At 30.4% G+C, this 16,637-nt stretch overlaps 1 protein-coding gene across 2 annotated transcripts in view; it reads right to left on the bottom strand.

Moving 5' to 3' along the window:
* LOC127734993 (erythroid differentiation-related factor 1-like) overlaps positions 1-15,261 on the bottom strand; it is a 62,805-nt gene extending 47,544 nt beyond the window's left edge. The window contains exons 1-7 of one of the 2 annotated variants that reach the window (XM_052245051.1): positions 15,146-15,261; positions 8,884-9,113; positions 7,297-7,360; positions 6,146-6,271; positions 4,653-4,709; positions 2,060-2,139; positions 721-814 (exon numbers count right to left, since the gene is read on the bottom strand). In XM_052245051.1, coding sequence (XP_052101011.1) covers positions 721-814; positions 2,060-2,139; positions 4,653-4,709; positions 6,146-6,271; positions 7,297-7,360; positions 8,884-9,113; positions 15,146-15,169 — 675 coding nt within the window. In that variant the 5' untranslated portion in view covers positions 15,170-15,261. Of the gene's footprint in view, positions 1-720; positions 815-2,059; positions 2,140-4,652; positions 4,710-6,145; positions 6,272-7,296; positions 7,361-8,883; positions 9,114-10,427; positions 10,523-15,145 lie in introns of those variants that run through there. The other variant, XM_052245052.1, reaches the window with a different exon arrangement.
* Between the last annotated feature and the right edge of the window lie 1,376 nt (positions 15,262-16,637).

The following is a 16,637-nucleotide window of genomic DNA, read 5'->3' as shown; positions in this document are numbered from 1 at the left end:
AAAAAAGGGTATAGAGTTTTCTAATTATTGTTTTCTATATGATTTGTTGTTCATTAGTATTGTATGTAGAAAAATGTTTATAATTATATAGGAAATGATAAGTGTTGTTTTTATTATTTCAATATAAAAAAATATCCTGTTTTAATCAGCTTCAGTACCTGACACTTGTCATGCATTATTTTTATAAATAATCCAATTTTCAAAGTAAGAACAAATAATTTGAATTATGAAGTGTTCTGTTAGTGACTTTTACTGAAATCAAACTTGTTTACCAATAAGCATTATGCTAATATTGTTTCAGTGTATTGATTTTTTTGACCATGTGACTTTAAAACTAAAGCACTAATTTGTACATCTTTGAAAACTGAGAAAATGACACAGACTGTTCTTATCCAAACCTGGGACTTAAAATTCTTAAGAAAACAGCTGCTATAATTTTTAATGTGCTAATTGAATATTTTACCCAATTTTAAAAGTTGCTACATCCATTTTTAAAGACTGTTTCAGTAAAATACTATTGAAAAAAATGAAACCTTACATTTGGGTGCTTTTTCATCTGAAATCTAGACAAACAAATATGAAACTGAGTGAAATTCCAGTATATATGACCATTTAGGAACCATTGTTTTTCATTACAGAACAGGATTCAAAATTTTTAGCAGCATGAAATTACTGAGGTGTTTTTTTTAGCATACAATTCTTATTTTGTATTTTATGTACCTGTTCTGTCCTTACTAGATTATCATCAACATTATTTGACATATCTTCTACTGTCTGCTGAAATTCATCAACAGCTTCGTTGGTATCTGCAATGCTGTCAAATGTACAATTAAAGAGTTATATTTGCAGTTTCACTAAGATGTAATAAAAAAGTACATTTATCTATAGATAAGCATATGAATAAAAGAAGACATGGGTATGGTGAATAGAATGGCAACCTAACAAAACCGTAAGAATAAATTAGTGGAAAACATTCAGTCTTCAATAGACAAGTCTCTATAACGTTTGTAACCATTTGTCTTTGAAAGATAGAAATAGAGTAAGCAGAGACTATCTGTTATCACTATGATGTCAATTCAATAAAGGAAAAAAACTAGATGTGTCGGAACAACATGAATGTCCCCGCTCACAACTCATCATAGTACACTCACATACTAAAAATTAGCTCAATATGTAAAAAAAGTCTGTATAACTGTTACTTTTTCGAAATTATCAATGTCCAAAGCCCATGATTTCGGCAAAAATAAGCGGAGCAGAACCAAACATAAACTCAATCTGTAACTCATCATAGTAGACTCACAAACTTAAATCAGCTCAATATGTGAAGTGTTTAGATAAAAAGTCTGTATAACTGTTCCTTGCGGAATGACGTAATGACAGAATGACAGAAAAGGGTAAAACTATATTGTCAGACCTAAGTCGTCAGGGCCATAAAGACAATAAAAGATATACACAAAAGACAACCACTTTAAAAGCATAAATTCATTTTATTACCTTTAACTGAATAGAAAGTTCTTCCTGCACCCTATGGCACACACAAAACTTCTAAGAGTTGTAAGAATACAATGAATAATTTTTCTTAATTTTTCAAAAATATTTTTTTATAAATGTGAATGCAGATGACTGCTGAAAATTATAAATGAAAGTCTTTTTAAAGGGGCATAAGTTACGCGATATATAAAAAAAATAAAATATGATTTGTTTTTGTTCAATGATTAATGAAATTGAAATAGTGATATAATAATATGCTTTTATCAGCCAGTTTGGTTCAGTTTTGTCAAAATAAGCTAATAAAACATCGCTAATGAATTATTCACTTGCAAGTAAATAATTCAACCTCAATAAATCCATATTCATGTGAACTTCAATTGAACCCCTTAGCTAGAGATGGGTTACGCATGGCGTATTCATCTATTCAAAAGAAAAGAATGTGAACATTGGAAGTGAAACAAGGGCAAATATTTGGTTGACTGATTCGATCTACAAAGACTCATTCTTATACAGGTAAAAACGATTATTAACAATTGTTTTAAACCTATAAAATGAAATAAAAAATTACCTCCTATATAAAAACTTTGACAACATATTTCTATTCTGAAGAGTGTCTCTACTTTTATTTTTCTTAGGAACACACTTAATCTGAAAAGAAAACAATGTCTTATCATGTTGCAGATTCTAATACCGGGTATTTGGATTTTAGTACAAAACTGCACAACAAATACAACCATATTATATTAAACCATTTTTCTGAACCCATGACATCAAATGAATTTGCATATAAAAGTGGTAGAGCTTACTATTTAACCAGCTGTTAAAAAGAAAATGATCCCAAATCCAAATTGAAGTGACCACAACTTTATGGTTACATACCTTAACCAAAAACAGAGAATGTTCTGGTCTGACAATATAACATTTCTTATATCAGTGAACTGGAAAATCACAGTTAATGTCATAATCTCGCATATCATTTATAAAGTGCATATCATAATAAACCAGTGTACTAAGTTTCAAGTTGATGTAATCATAACTTCCTGGTAAACTACCTTAACCAAAAACTTTAACCCGATATGGTATGGACAAACAGAATAATGGAAAGTGGTTAAATCGTCCTGACGTACAGACCAGAAAACATAATTGCTCCTACTAGGTGAGGAATAATAAAATTGGATAGGAAAATATTCATTGTTTTTTCTTGTTTGAATTGTTTCACATTTTATCATGCAGGGTCTTTTAAAGGTGACAATGCGGCATGGGTTTTGCTCATTGTTGAAAGCCATAGTTTGACCTATAGTTGCCTACATCCACATCCTTTGATCACTGGTGGATAGTTGTCCCATTAGTAATCCTACCACATTTCCTTATCTAATATTAAAAGTCACTGTGATGAGAGTAAATTTGATAGGTATCAGATCAAATGTATAGTTCATCAACTTTCATCAGTAGGACCTCTCAAAACTATATAATATTTTGCAATGTGTCCTGAATAATTTTGAATGTTATTTACATTCTAAAATGTTCAGTCTGTGGCCTCAAATATGTTGGTGAGTCAGTAATTCCACAAACATCTCAATGGGCAGTAAGTAAAAACAATTCCGACAGTTGCATTTCAACCTTGATGACTTTAACAGCATGAAAGTTCTAGTGATATATTTGACTGTATATATAAATTTTTGCATGTACTATGACGTTACAACTTGGAGTGTATAATTATACACTTATGTCTTCTGTATTGAGCTGTGCTTTGGTGAGGACTTCAGGATTTTAGATAAAAGTTAAATATAACCTATTTATATATATGAGCAGTAGAACACACTAAGGATTTTCATATTGTTTTATTGCATTTGAAAAAAAAGGTTGTCGTTGACGAAGGCTATCTGTTGTGCAGAAATATTTGTCAATACGATATCATTTCATCTTAATTGTACATAATTATCTTTTATTGGTAATGCTGCACAAATGTTCAGACTTGCGTATATACATAAACATATATAAAACAAGAATGTGTCCATAGTACACAGATGCCCCACTCGCACTATCATTTTCTATGTTCAGTGGACTGTGAAATTGGAGTCAAAACTCTAATTTGGCATTAAAATTAGAAAGATTACATCATCGGGAACATGTGTCCTAAGTTTCAAGTTGATTGGACTTCAACTTCATCAAAAACTACCTTGACCAAAAACTTTAACCTTAAGCGGGACAGACGAACGGACGCACAGACCGAAAAACATAATGCCCCTCTACTATCGTAGGTGGGGCATAAAATGATAAAGAATAGTATAATACTATAAAGTGGTTAAATTCTTTTTGAAGAGTTTAAATTTCATGATTTCTATGGGCACATTACATTTGGGCAAATTTGGGGATTACATTTTTTTACGTTTGCACGCATTCATTTTACAGGTAATGCAGGTAAATATAAGGATAAGTCATGATAAATATTTCAATAGTTATTATTTTTAAATATTTTTGTAATTTTAATTTATATATTTTTCATATTGAATCCTACAAATGACCCGAAATCATTCCATGCTCACTAAAATGAGCAATTTTATTCATCACATCCATGAATTTTTGTGTTTAAATATTGCAAAATTTATGCTAACAGTTGTATGTGAAGTGAGAAAGGGAAAACATAGTATCTGATGGAGTAATTCCAAAAATATAAATATAGACAAGTTGAATGGCTGTATTCATTTTTTTTATATAGCAGTGGCCTTCAAATATTCAGCATGTACCAACATTTAAAATCGGTACTTTTACTCTTCAGATTAACATTTCCGGGATGAGGTGCTTATGCATCATTAAACATCTTATCCTGCTCAAAACCTCACTTCCACCTCCTCATTAGTGAGCAATGCTCTTAAGACTAATGGAAGCTTAAGGGGTAATTGGAAACAGCTAAATAAATAAATTAATTAGTCAGTATAATTTACCTGTGTTTGATGTTAGTGAAATGACTATGGTTTACTGAAGGAAACCAAGTCAGACGATTTTCTTCAAAATAACTTAAAATCAAAATTAAAAATGTTACCAATATTATAAACATGATTAAGGTTATCATGGTTATGGTATACTGCTCATTAAATGAAAGTAAAAAAAAAACATTCTCAATAATGATACACAGCATAATTAATTCTAATTAATGATACCTGCATTTCTTTAGCTACAGATTGGTAATAGAATTCCCTCAACCATTTCCAATCATCCTAAAAAATACATCAAATCAATGACTATCTTTAATATTGTATTTTTGTATATAAGACTTGTATGTACAGTATATGAATCTTAATTTTTTGTCTAGAAGTTCTATTGGATTATTGTCATTCAAATATTTAATTATACATTTCTTTCACTAAACAAAATTGATCTAGTTCTTTTTAAATAAATCATGTTATGAATCATAACTTGATTTATACCTGAGTTAGTTCCCTTTAACAGAAGTCAAAACAGGATACCTGCAATGCAGTGCTTTTGTGAGCATTCATTCTTTATATATAATTATATACTGCAAATTCTAAAATTAGTGTGTGCATTTATCACTGCACTTGTTGAAAAATGTAAGAAATTAGGTTATAGAGTTATTGCATTTTAAGTAAATGTTAACGCTATTAAATATGTGAATTTTTATTTTTGCTAATCCTATCCTGTCACAAATTTTCACAATAATAAAAACATCCCAAGATTTATGAATTTAGAGTAACATAAAATGCAAGCAATCAGTTTTATACTTGAGCTCAAACTAAAAGGTTGTAAAATCTTAAAATATCATATTTACAACAACAAAAAGAGTAGAGCCAGTAACCCCCAAAAACGGCTCTGTAAAGGTGTATTTTCTTAAATTCAAAGACAAAATGACATAGAAGTTTACAACTACAGGTCACCGTACGGCCTTCAGGAATGAGCAAAACCCATAAGTCCATTTTTCTAGAAATGTTTTGCCTTTTTCAACCTTTTTTCATGATTATATATGTGGCACCACCCTCACCCATTGACATTTTGGTTGTAAAGTAAAGAAAAGTGTATATACAGAATATTTCAGCAAAAATATTTCTGGGCGAGAGGTTATGCCACTAATTAATTTTCAGAAAACAGTCATGAAGTTTTACTGAAATTCCCCTACATTTATGACGTCAGGAATACATCACTAATGACACATTTGTTGAAACTGAAAAATCAGACATTTTAACATACACTTTAATCAAATTTTCATATAATTATCGCAGTCAAAAAGTTTTAGATTTTAAGGGCCAAAATTATGAGTCAGTGACCCAACTCCTTTCACACACAAATTCAACCTCGAATTAGCTTTGGGTAATAATTTCTTTTATCATACAGTTAACCAGAAAATTCAGTATTATCCTCTTGAAAGGATGTAATTTATATGAAAATATATTTTCAAAATGTATTTTATTAAAACTTCCATTCTCAAATCACATTCTGATTTACATTTAACACTGTCACTATTTTGTATAAGTGATGAATAAAATTTTGAATAAACACTAAGATTAACTCCCCTAAAACAGTTTCAACTACTTTTTTTCAGACTTGCAACATATCCATTTTAAGTTTGAAATCATTTATTAGAATCATTTTTATAATATTTCAGATAATTCATAAATAATTATCCTGTATGCATCATCACCTGTTGTTGTCTAAGTAAATGTTTGTGTACATCAAATTCATCTATGAGTAAAGTCTTCCCGATCCGATGAACCATCATACTAATATGTCCTTTAGACATTGGCATCTTTAGAATCTTCTTTATATTCTAAAAAAAAACACAGCATGTTTTCAGTAATACATCACTAGTGCTTTGTACATGTTGTAGTGTTGAATTTGAAATACTATGATTGTACAAGTGTACAAAACTGTATATCATGTATATCGTACAGCCATTTTTTGTCATTTTGTCAATATATGATTCACCAGTATGCTTTTAGAACCAGAGATAAGGTAATGGTATATAGATTTATAAAAAGTCATTCTTGAATATATCATTTTAATTATGGGACATGTATAAATTATATAATTATGAAAATCATTGTATTTATTGATGCTAATCATATTTTAAATACAGATATCTTTGTTTTAAAAATTTTGCCAACTTTTAAAAAGGGTAATTTGGCAAATAATGATATATACATGACATTGCATTAAGTGCAAATGCAAGAAAGGTTTCATTAGCATGGTGCAGCAAAAACATCTCTTTCAGTGATCTTTGATTATGCATTTCCAAAAAAATTGCCAGCAGCCATAACTGTTTTTGGTTTTATTTCATTGGCTTATAATAAATCAGACTATAATTAGCTTTCCCTGTCTAATTTTTATTTAAGTTTGGTTTTCCCATTTACAGCTTATTACATCTTACAATATGATTTTTGAATCAAAATTCAACAGTTAGAACTAAATTTAAACAAAAAAAGGTTTTTCATATAGAAAATACTGAGTATTTAAAAAATTCAAGTATTTTTAAAAAATGGCTAAATTAAGAATTAGATCTACCAATAATAATGTGAACAATGTTGATCAAAGTGACATCTTGTGATTCAGAATATAAGGAATACATGAAAATGAAATTAACACATGATATAATTTATTGCTGTATGCACATAATTGTCTGAATTTGTAGGTTATCTGTCCATATTTCTGATGATTTTATAAGTTGAGCAGTGCATAATTTTTGAAAAATTCAAGCTCTAATAAAGATGCCTCAATACATAAATGCCAGGTTTAACAATCTGCTATTATTAAGTGAAATGACACAGACAGAAAGATTGTTTCACAAATACTTACATTAGAATTAGAAATCACATCCACTTCTCCTGTCAGATCTAAGTCATTATTGGCCATTTCAATACTATAAAAGTAGACAAATCCATTTTTTTTCAAAAAGCAAATTTTGTAGGTATAGTGTGTAAACTGCTTTTATCTTTTCTTTGAAGACCTTATCTCCACATTTTTTTTTCAATAAAGTATCATTTTGTGTTGTCTCATGTATTATCATTATCTTTTTGTGTTGTCTCATGTATTATCATTATCATTTTGTGTTGTCTTATGTATTATCATTATCATTTTGACTTATTTCTAGATCTTACTGAACTGATAAATTGTCAATTTTACAGTATCTACTGTACAAGAAAAACAAGATTGGTAAAATAGTATTTAAAAGGGTAACAACTTCCTTAAAAAGTAAATTGACAATTTTGACTGAGTTTAAAAGGCTGAATAGTAGATCTTGTCTTGATGATTATTTTGGCTGTTAAAAGTTTTTTTTTTTTATCTACTATTGTTTTCTAGATTATAGCCAGAAACACAAAAATTGGTTAAAATCTTTATTAAAGAGTAACAATTCTTATATTGAGTCAACTGACAAATTCTGGTATATATACATTAATTTGTAGATCTTTAATTTGCTTTTGGTACGTAAAATTTCTCTCTTTCTATAATAGTTTTCAAGATAATAGCCATCAACCTGTTGACAAAGAGATATGTCTCTCCTTTTTGATGTATAATATGAATATTGAAATTAAAATTGCAATACTTTAACAAGTAAACTATGCAAAACAATCAAAGTCAATGAACTATGACTGAAGGTGAAGGGCCAAGTAACCTCTATGCAAATGAGAAATGCCAATTCTAATACAACTGCATACCTGTAACCAAATACAATTGACTTATGAGTGGTTCCATTTGAACTGACCTAAACATGTATCATGTAAACTATACAAAAGCTTCAGTCAATACACCATGAATGAGGGGGTGGGCCAAATAATCTCAATGCAAATGGGATGTGCCAATGCTTACACAACTGAATACCAAATATCAATGACTTACCACTATTGATTCGCCTTGTTTGTTCAAAATATTGTACAAAGTGACACCGCATACAACAATGGCAAATAATAAGAGGCGTTTTACTGGATACTAGGTTCATTTGATATACATGATACATGTATTTACATTCCCCATTTCCCGTCTCAATTCTTGTATATATAAATAATTATATTCATTACAAAAACTAATGTCAATTATCAACATCTAATGGATTTGATAGATCTTCTATTTTATAATACATTTTTTCATTCCCTGTTCCCTGTATATAATGTGAATACAACTTTGTTGTGTACGGGAGTCCTTTACTATTCATCTAAGTGTATTTATTTAACATAAAAAGGTCAATCAATTTATCATCTTTCCAAGAATTCTTTTTAATCTAACAGCTAAACTAACATTAACGGTACAAATTTTACTGCATCAGATGGGCATTTTGACAATGAAAGTCTTTTCAGTGATGCCAGAGGCCAAAATATTTGAAAATCCAAAACTTAAAAGGTGTTAATTATATATATAATGGCAAAAAAAAGGCACACTAAATAATACCTTGAAAATTGAGAGTGTTCCTTTTTGTCCCATGTAAAATCAAATATATTTTTCTCCATTCTTGATGAGTTTCTCAGCCAATTTGATGGTGGTACATTAAGATTTGTAGAAGGTTGCAAAATAGAAAAGGCTGTTGACACAGGTACTGTTGAATGCTTGACTACTACCATGCTTTTAACTTCCTGGTTTCCATCCTTGTTTCTTTTTACCAACTCCTTTCCCAATTTTGTCTAGAAATAACAATAGACTAGTTCATATAGAACACATATATAAGTCTTTATCATTTTCAAAACAAAAACCAGAAATCTGTCGAACATGTATGTTTATTACTTTGTCCATGGCAACTGTTTAATTTTCATTTCAATGGGTTTTTAGTTGATAACATGGATAACATTAAAATTTAGCAAGGAATTTCAAATAGCTCTATAATAACAACCATCCCTTCCTTACCACATCTACTCTAAATAGAAATCCTTACCCATTTACATACATACTTTTAAAAGTGTAATAAATCTACTAATTGGTTATTAAAAATCTTCAGAAAAGAAGTGTATCAGGCAAATGAAATGAAGTTAATTCGAATACTGATTGATAACTGAAGTGAAATTAAAGTTTTTATAAATTTTCATATTAGTGATCATGAACATGTGATTCAAGAAAGTTCAAGTCATCACTTATGATGTCAGTATTCACTCTTGCATAATTAATGAAAATTTGGCAGATGACAATGAAAATATGGTTTTTAGTCTTAATGATGTCCTATAAATACAATGGTTACAATAACAAATTCTCTGAATTGAATGAAAATGAAACATGATATAAAAACTGGCAATATTGATATTTGATACATGTATGCAAAAATCAGCGGAGCGGAACCAAATGTAAAACTCTATCTGTAACTTATCACAGTAGACTCACAAACTTAAAATCAGCTCAATATGTGAATTATTTTAGAAAAATAATCTGTATACTAGTAACTGTTATTTTTACCAAATTTTCAAAGTCCAAATCCCATAATTTCTGCAAAACTCAGCAGAGCGGAATAAATCATAATCGACTCACATACTAAAATTCAGCTCAATTTGTAAAGGTGTTTAGAAAAAGTAAATAAAACTGTTATTTTCACAAAATTTTCCAAAAAAGTCCAAAGCCTGTAATTTCAGCAAAGATCAGTGGAGCAGAACCAAACATATATTCTATCTGTAACTCATCATAGTAGACTCACATACTAAAAATCAGCTCAATATGTGAAGGCCCTTAGAAAAAGTCTGTATAACTGTTATTTTCACAAAGTTTTCCAAGTCCAAAGACTGTAATTTCTGCAAAGATCAGCGGAGCAGAACCAAACATATATGCCATCTGTAATTTCGTACAAGACTCACATACTAAAAATCAGCCCAATATGTGAAGGCGTTTAGATAAAAAAGTTTGTATAACTGATATTTTCACGAAATTTACAAAGTCCAAAGCCGCTAATTTCAGCAAATATCAGCGGAGCGGAACCAAACATAATCTTGATTTGTATTTCATCATAGTTGAATCACGTTACTAAAAATCAGCTCGATAAGTGAAGGCGTTTAGAAAAAAAGTCTGTATAACTGTTCGTTGCTGAATGATGGAAAAGGGTAACACTATATGGCCGGACCTTAGTCGGCGGAGCTATAAAAAAGCAATGTAATTCATTACTTTCAATAACATGTAATTGAAAATATGCTCAAGTACACATTAGATTGAATAACTAAAAAATGGAAATTATTTAGACAATAAAATTTTACATTTTTTAATTACCTCTTGTCTGCCCACAATCAGAGTCAATCCTAATCAGATTCCCCCACATACCTAATTTCCCATTTACCAGCTCTCCCTGGGTCAGTTCACCTATATTCACATTTGATCTGGGTCTGTTTGCTCACATTATTATTTTGTTTTATTAGTACTTTATTTTGTGTATAAACTTACATGATGTAATATGAGGCAAGGCATTTTTTGAACCCCCGTTCTTTTAAGTCTATGCTTATTCTGTCAAAAGAGGGGGGTTCAAAAGAATATCTTTCCATTACGAGGTCCATTTAATGATAAAGATGTAGTAATGTAAAAAATGAGATAATGGACTTGGGCCAAATTTGGAAAATTTAATTTTTCACTCCCTCATAATTATGATTGAAAATTATGACTTGTCATGCAAAAATTGTATAAAGTTTTAAGAATGATTTCAATTCTTTAGTGGGTTTTAATTATTTGCATAGCTTGTCAGACAAAATCATGCAATTGAGAGGAGTATGCTTAAATCTAAATTCTGAAAGTATGAGCCGAACAAGATCGGAAGAAAGGGAAATCCATGAAAAAAGATGAAGAGCTGTGACCAATATGTGCAGTGTTGCATTTAATAAAATAAATATGTTATAAATAATATATTATTGTGTTTTAATTCTTTCAATAAAGATTTATATAAACACATAAACAAATTTCTTTCTGTGTGTTGTTTTATATCTACAAAGACATGAAAAAATAAAATAATAGAATCAATTGTGATTGTTCTGTAAATGAATTTGACTTCTTGTCCCCTATGTACAATGAAACAACATAATGTATTGTTTAAAAAGGTGTTCAATATTGTATAATGGTGGTCACTTTTTTTACAATGTAGATTATTTATTTGGGGAAATTGGTTAAAGTTAGTATTATTTTTAGTTCCGTATCTATTTCTCCCGAGACCAGCCATGTGAATATTCTTGTTGGGTTACTTGTACTTTCAGTTCTTGCACGTGCCTGACATCCCAGACGGGCTCGTTGTTCCTAGGAACTATAAATATGACGTCACTCACTCAGTGGTTCAGGGCAGTCTACTGCTTAGGATTTGAAATATGCAAAACTTTTACAATGACAAGTATACTAGCCGCCACCGTATTTGTATATATATTTATTGTATGTAAACTTGTTCAACCATACATGTATGCCTTCTTAAATATCTTGTTTATGCATTTGCAAAGTTTGTCCAATATCCAAGAACTTGGGTAGACAACGGGAAGATATCAAAGCCTGAGGAAATCACACTCCTGTTACAATTGCTACAGTCATGACAGTGTTTATCATATTTTTGATAATAAAAGTTGCCTTTATTGTCTTTGACATGCAGCATTTACCACTTGTACAGTGTGGGTGGTAAATACTGTTGGCATTGCCCAAGGTATTTACTAGTGCCAGTGGTATTTGACAGTTTTTAGTGTCTGGGTCAATACTCCTCAAGTGGTCAATACTGACAAATACTGGTCCATTGAATTTTTCATGGTTCATTAGTCATACAAATTATTTTTGAAGACTGTTGAAAACGAGGAATAAATTCCTGACTATTTACATGATTTAACAGCATGACAAAAAATCTTCTATAATCAGAAAATGGAAGGTTTGAAGGATCTATACTCTTATGCCTGTATTTTAATAATCACTGTCCATCATGAGTTCATGTAGAATTTCAACTAATATAAGAAACTAGAGGCTCACCTTGGTCTATGTGCATATTCAACAAAGGACACTCTCCAACATTGCAGACGAGAATAGAATTCATGACAAAAATCTCTGTTTTGTTGATCTTGTAGTGCTGATCATTTAATCTGTTTAGTTTCTCTCTATTTTCTTTAGTTTTTGCTCAAAACACAAAAGAGGGTAAAAAAAAATCCTCATTTAAGGGCAATCACTCCTATAAAGAGTGACAGTCTACTTCCAATATCGGCAAAATTTGACTTGTTAGTAGATCTTGCCTTGCTGATCATTTTTTTGATTTAAATTGTCTATTTATCTATTATAATTTTTATCATGTGAGGCAAAACACCAAAAAAATGGTATAAATCGTCATTCAAGGGCAATAATTCCAATGAGGAGTGAGTCGTTGGACGATTTCCTCTATCTTGTCAAAAGTGTAGATCTTGACTTGCTGATCATTTTTGCTTATTTAAGTTTCTATCTATCTATTATAATTTTTATGATATAAGGCAAAAACACAAAAGATTGGTAAAAATCATCATCAAAGGGCAATAACTCTAATAAGGAGTCTTCGGACGATTTCGACCATGCACACTTATTTGTAGAACTTGTCTCGCTGATCATTTTTGTAATGTAAAGTTCCTCTCTATCTATTCTAGTTTTCAAGATAATAGGCAATAAACTGCTTCGCTGAGCGCAGCTGGATACGCCCGCAGAGGTCCAACCCTGAACAGTTGGGGCAAAAATGGACACAATATTCAAGCTTGATACAGGTCTGAATTTGGATTGTAATTAAATATTTGATTCATATAGGTTTCTGAATAAAAAGAACTTGAAATTGGTTATATGAAAGATTTCTTGCTGTTTGTGCAATACACTGTGCTGTTGCGCAATACTTAGTAAATCTGTTGTCAGACTATAAACAAATAAAATCTTATAACTCTGAAATGTAAAATCGAAAATTTATAAAAATCAAAAGGGAGCTTACAAAAATAGATATAAACAATTTACCAAAGTCTCATAAAAAATGCTGAAAGCATTTTTGAGTTATTGTCTGAAAACTGGAAAATCCCCCTTTTCGTAATGAATAAAACCCCATAAATATATATTCTGAAATTTATGAAAATCAAAAGGGAGCTCATGTCGATAGAAATAAACAATTCATCAAAGTTTCTTGCAAATTGGTGAAATTGTTTTTGAATTATTGTCTGAAAACTGGAAAATCCCCCCTTTTTTAATGAATAAAACCCCAAAACTAGGAAACGGTAAATCCGAAATTTATAAAAAAACTAAAGGAGGCTCACGTCAATAGATATGAACAATTCACAAAAGTTTCATGCAAATTGGTGAAACTGTTTTTGAGTTATTGTGCGAAAACTGTAAAAAAAACCTTTTTTTAATGAATAAAACCCCAAAACTTGAAAACGGTAAATCCGAAATTTATATAAAATGAAAGGGAGCTCACGTCAATAGATATGAACAATTCACAAAAGTTTCATGCAAATTGGTGAAATTGTTTTTGAGTTATTTTGCGAAAACTGGAAAATCCCCCCTTTTTTAATGAATAAAATCCCAAAACTAGGAAATGGTAAATCTGAAATTTATAAAAAACGAATAGATATAAACAATTCACCAAAGTTTCATGCATATTGGTTAAAGCATTTTTGAATTAATGTCCGACATGTTGACGATGGAATGAAGGACAGACAGACGGACGGACGGACGGACAGACGGACAGACAGACAGTCAGCGGTATACCATAATATGTCCCAGAAACGGGCGTATAAAAATGAAAAAAAAATGGTAAAATTTGTCATTTAAGGGCAATAACTCCTATAAGAAGTCTTCTGACAGTTAAGACGTATCTGGACAATTGGTAGAGCTCAACATTTTGAACATTTGTGCTCCTGTCAGATTTTCTCTATTTATAACAGTTTTCAAAATAATAGACAAAACTTGCAGGGTCATTGGACACATTTTTTAAACTAGATACCACAATGATGATTGTGGCCAAGTTTGGTTAAATTTTGCCCAGTAGTTTCAGTGGAGAAGATTTTTGTAAAAGTTAACAGACGAAGAGGACTTCGTTAACTTTTTTTTGTAACTTTTTTTAATTCCTGCATTTGCGCAGAAATCTACTTCCTTCTTCCGGTCTCGTTTGTCATGAGACTTTGAGTGAAATATATATTTATCAGTCCAGTAAAATATAGGAAGGAACACAATAACAATTTCATTTCTAATTAATCTTTGATATGAAAAAAACGTTACCTGATGATAGCGTTTCTTTGTTTACATTGAATATGACGTCATAATTAAAATAACGTCACAACTAAAATCCCTAACAGTCCCTAACAACAGAACCAAAATCGGAAACGTTACGGTATTTCCGTTTCTTTTTTAACAGATTTAGAACTTAAAATATGTTTGAATTAAAAAAAAATAATTTATATAGACTTCGTCCCCTTTCACAGGTAATGCCTGCCTCATATTAATTAATGTATTGTATGTCTATGGCAAAGATAAATGTCACGAGATAAATTAGTCCAAATAATTATGACGTCTTGGAAGGCTATTTTAATTTTTTGCTTTGACGCCTATCTGCGATGTGGGATCAAAAAAAGTCAAAATCGAAAAATACCAAAAGCAGACGGCATGATTATCTGGACTAGAGTCAGTAGAGATAAATTATTATACATGTGTATTATTTGTAAGAGACAGAGTCATTTTTGGGAGAACTTTCCCAAGTACAGCAGGATGTGAGATCTCATTCACTTAGTCTTACCTTACTATTCTCTGTGTATTGCATTTTAATCAGAAATTATTTAACTATATCTTTTTATGTATATATTATCAAAACTTCGAATCAGACCGGAAAGTTCCCGATTTCTTTCAAGGGAGGTAATCATCTCCTTTATCATTAAAGTGTTTGAATTGATAATATTATATATGTAATGTAAAACGTTTTAAAGATAAACATTAAGGTTTACTTTGTTTGGAATGTATCGAAATACTCCTGTGTAGTGTTATTTTTTTTCAGAGACAAGTGCCTGTGCCATTATTCTCTATTCTGTATATGCGGGATTTTTAAAGTCAGGCCTAAGATCCAAATTGATTCTAGCGTCAAGGATTATAATAGTTATTTCATCTTTTCTTCAAAAAGTGACCCCATACATTTCTACATAATCGTTTGATTTTATATACATGAAACTCTACCGTTATGTCATTAAAGATGCTATTTCTCATCATATTGTAAAAATTGGTGTACATTGAAAAAAAAAACGGAAATATTTTAAGAAACTCTTGAATATTAATGTATAAATATTGTGGATAATAGAAGATCATACTTTGAAAATATCTAGAAATTAATAAAAAGGTACACAATACACATATTTCTAATACAAGAAACATACTTTATTAGTATTTAAGCGGTCTGCGTTCGTATCGGACGACAAAGCAGCCAACTATGTGGTGGTGGTTTGACGTAAATACTACACAGAAGTTCTTTAAAAATGAAATTATCAGTAAACTCTTCTACATTCAGTTCTGTAAGCTCCTCAGAGAGTCAGAAAGAACAAATAAAATCATTACCAAAGTTGAAACATCAGCTTAAGGCCTCCTCTAACTATTCGAAGGTCTTTCTATGAATTGCAGTTACCTAAACTACACAAACAAACCCGTAAAATATCGTTTCATCTCGGCCTCGAGTAAGTGCTCTACAACTAACATTTCAGTGCTTTTAACTAGTTCCTTAACTACTATCAAAGATTTCATCATTAACTTTTGTAATTAAGCATATAAAAATAGTGGAATTAACTATTTTTGGAGTTTAAAAAATAAGCTTTGGAGGTTATAAATAAATTACGTGCTTTTAATGGTCCTTTTAAAATTGGTCGACAGTTTTGGCTTTTCGACTCTCTACACTCTACTTCTACACTATCAAACAAAAGTTTTCCTATTTAAGTAAATGGTCGTTTAAAAAATCTGATTTCAAACTAGTTTATTTGCTGCAACTCAATTAAATTCCTCTTCTGTACTGGGAAAGGTGAATATATAGCTAGATATACTTATTGGAAGTGTAATGAGATGATAAATTTCTCCTTGACATTATCTATGTCTGTTTCGGCTATACAGTTTATAGACAGGTTGTATGTATTCCTATGGGCACCAATTGTGCCCCTTTATTAGCAAACTTGTTCCTGTCTTGTTGAGAATTACAGTTTATGGCCAAACTCAGTAAAGATCCGTCTCATTTAATTGATAAATTTCATCAACAC

The sequence above is a fragment of the Mytilus californianus genome, unplaced genomic scaffold, assembly GCF_021869535.1.
Source record: "Mytilus californianus isolate M0D057914Y unplaced genomic scaffold, xbMytCali1.0.p SCAF_3, whole genome shotgun sequence".
In the NCBI taxonomy this organism is placed as follows: domain Eukaryota; kingdom Metazoa; phylum Mollusca; class Bivalvia; order Mytilida; family Mytilidae; genus Mytilus; species Mytilus californianus.
Note: the sequence above shows the minus strand (reverse complement) of the source record. Positions and strands in the feature narration are given on the sequence as shown.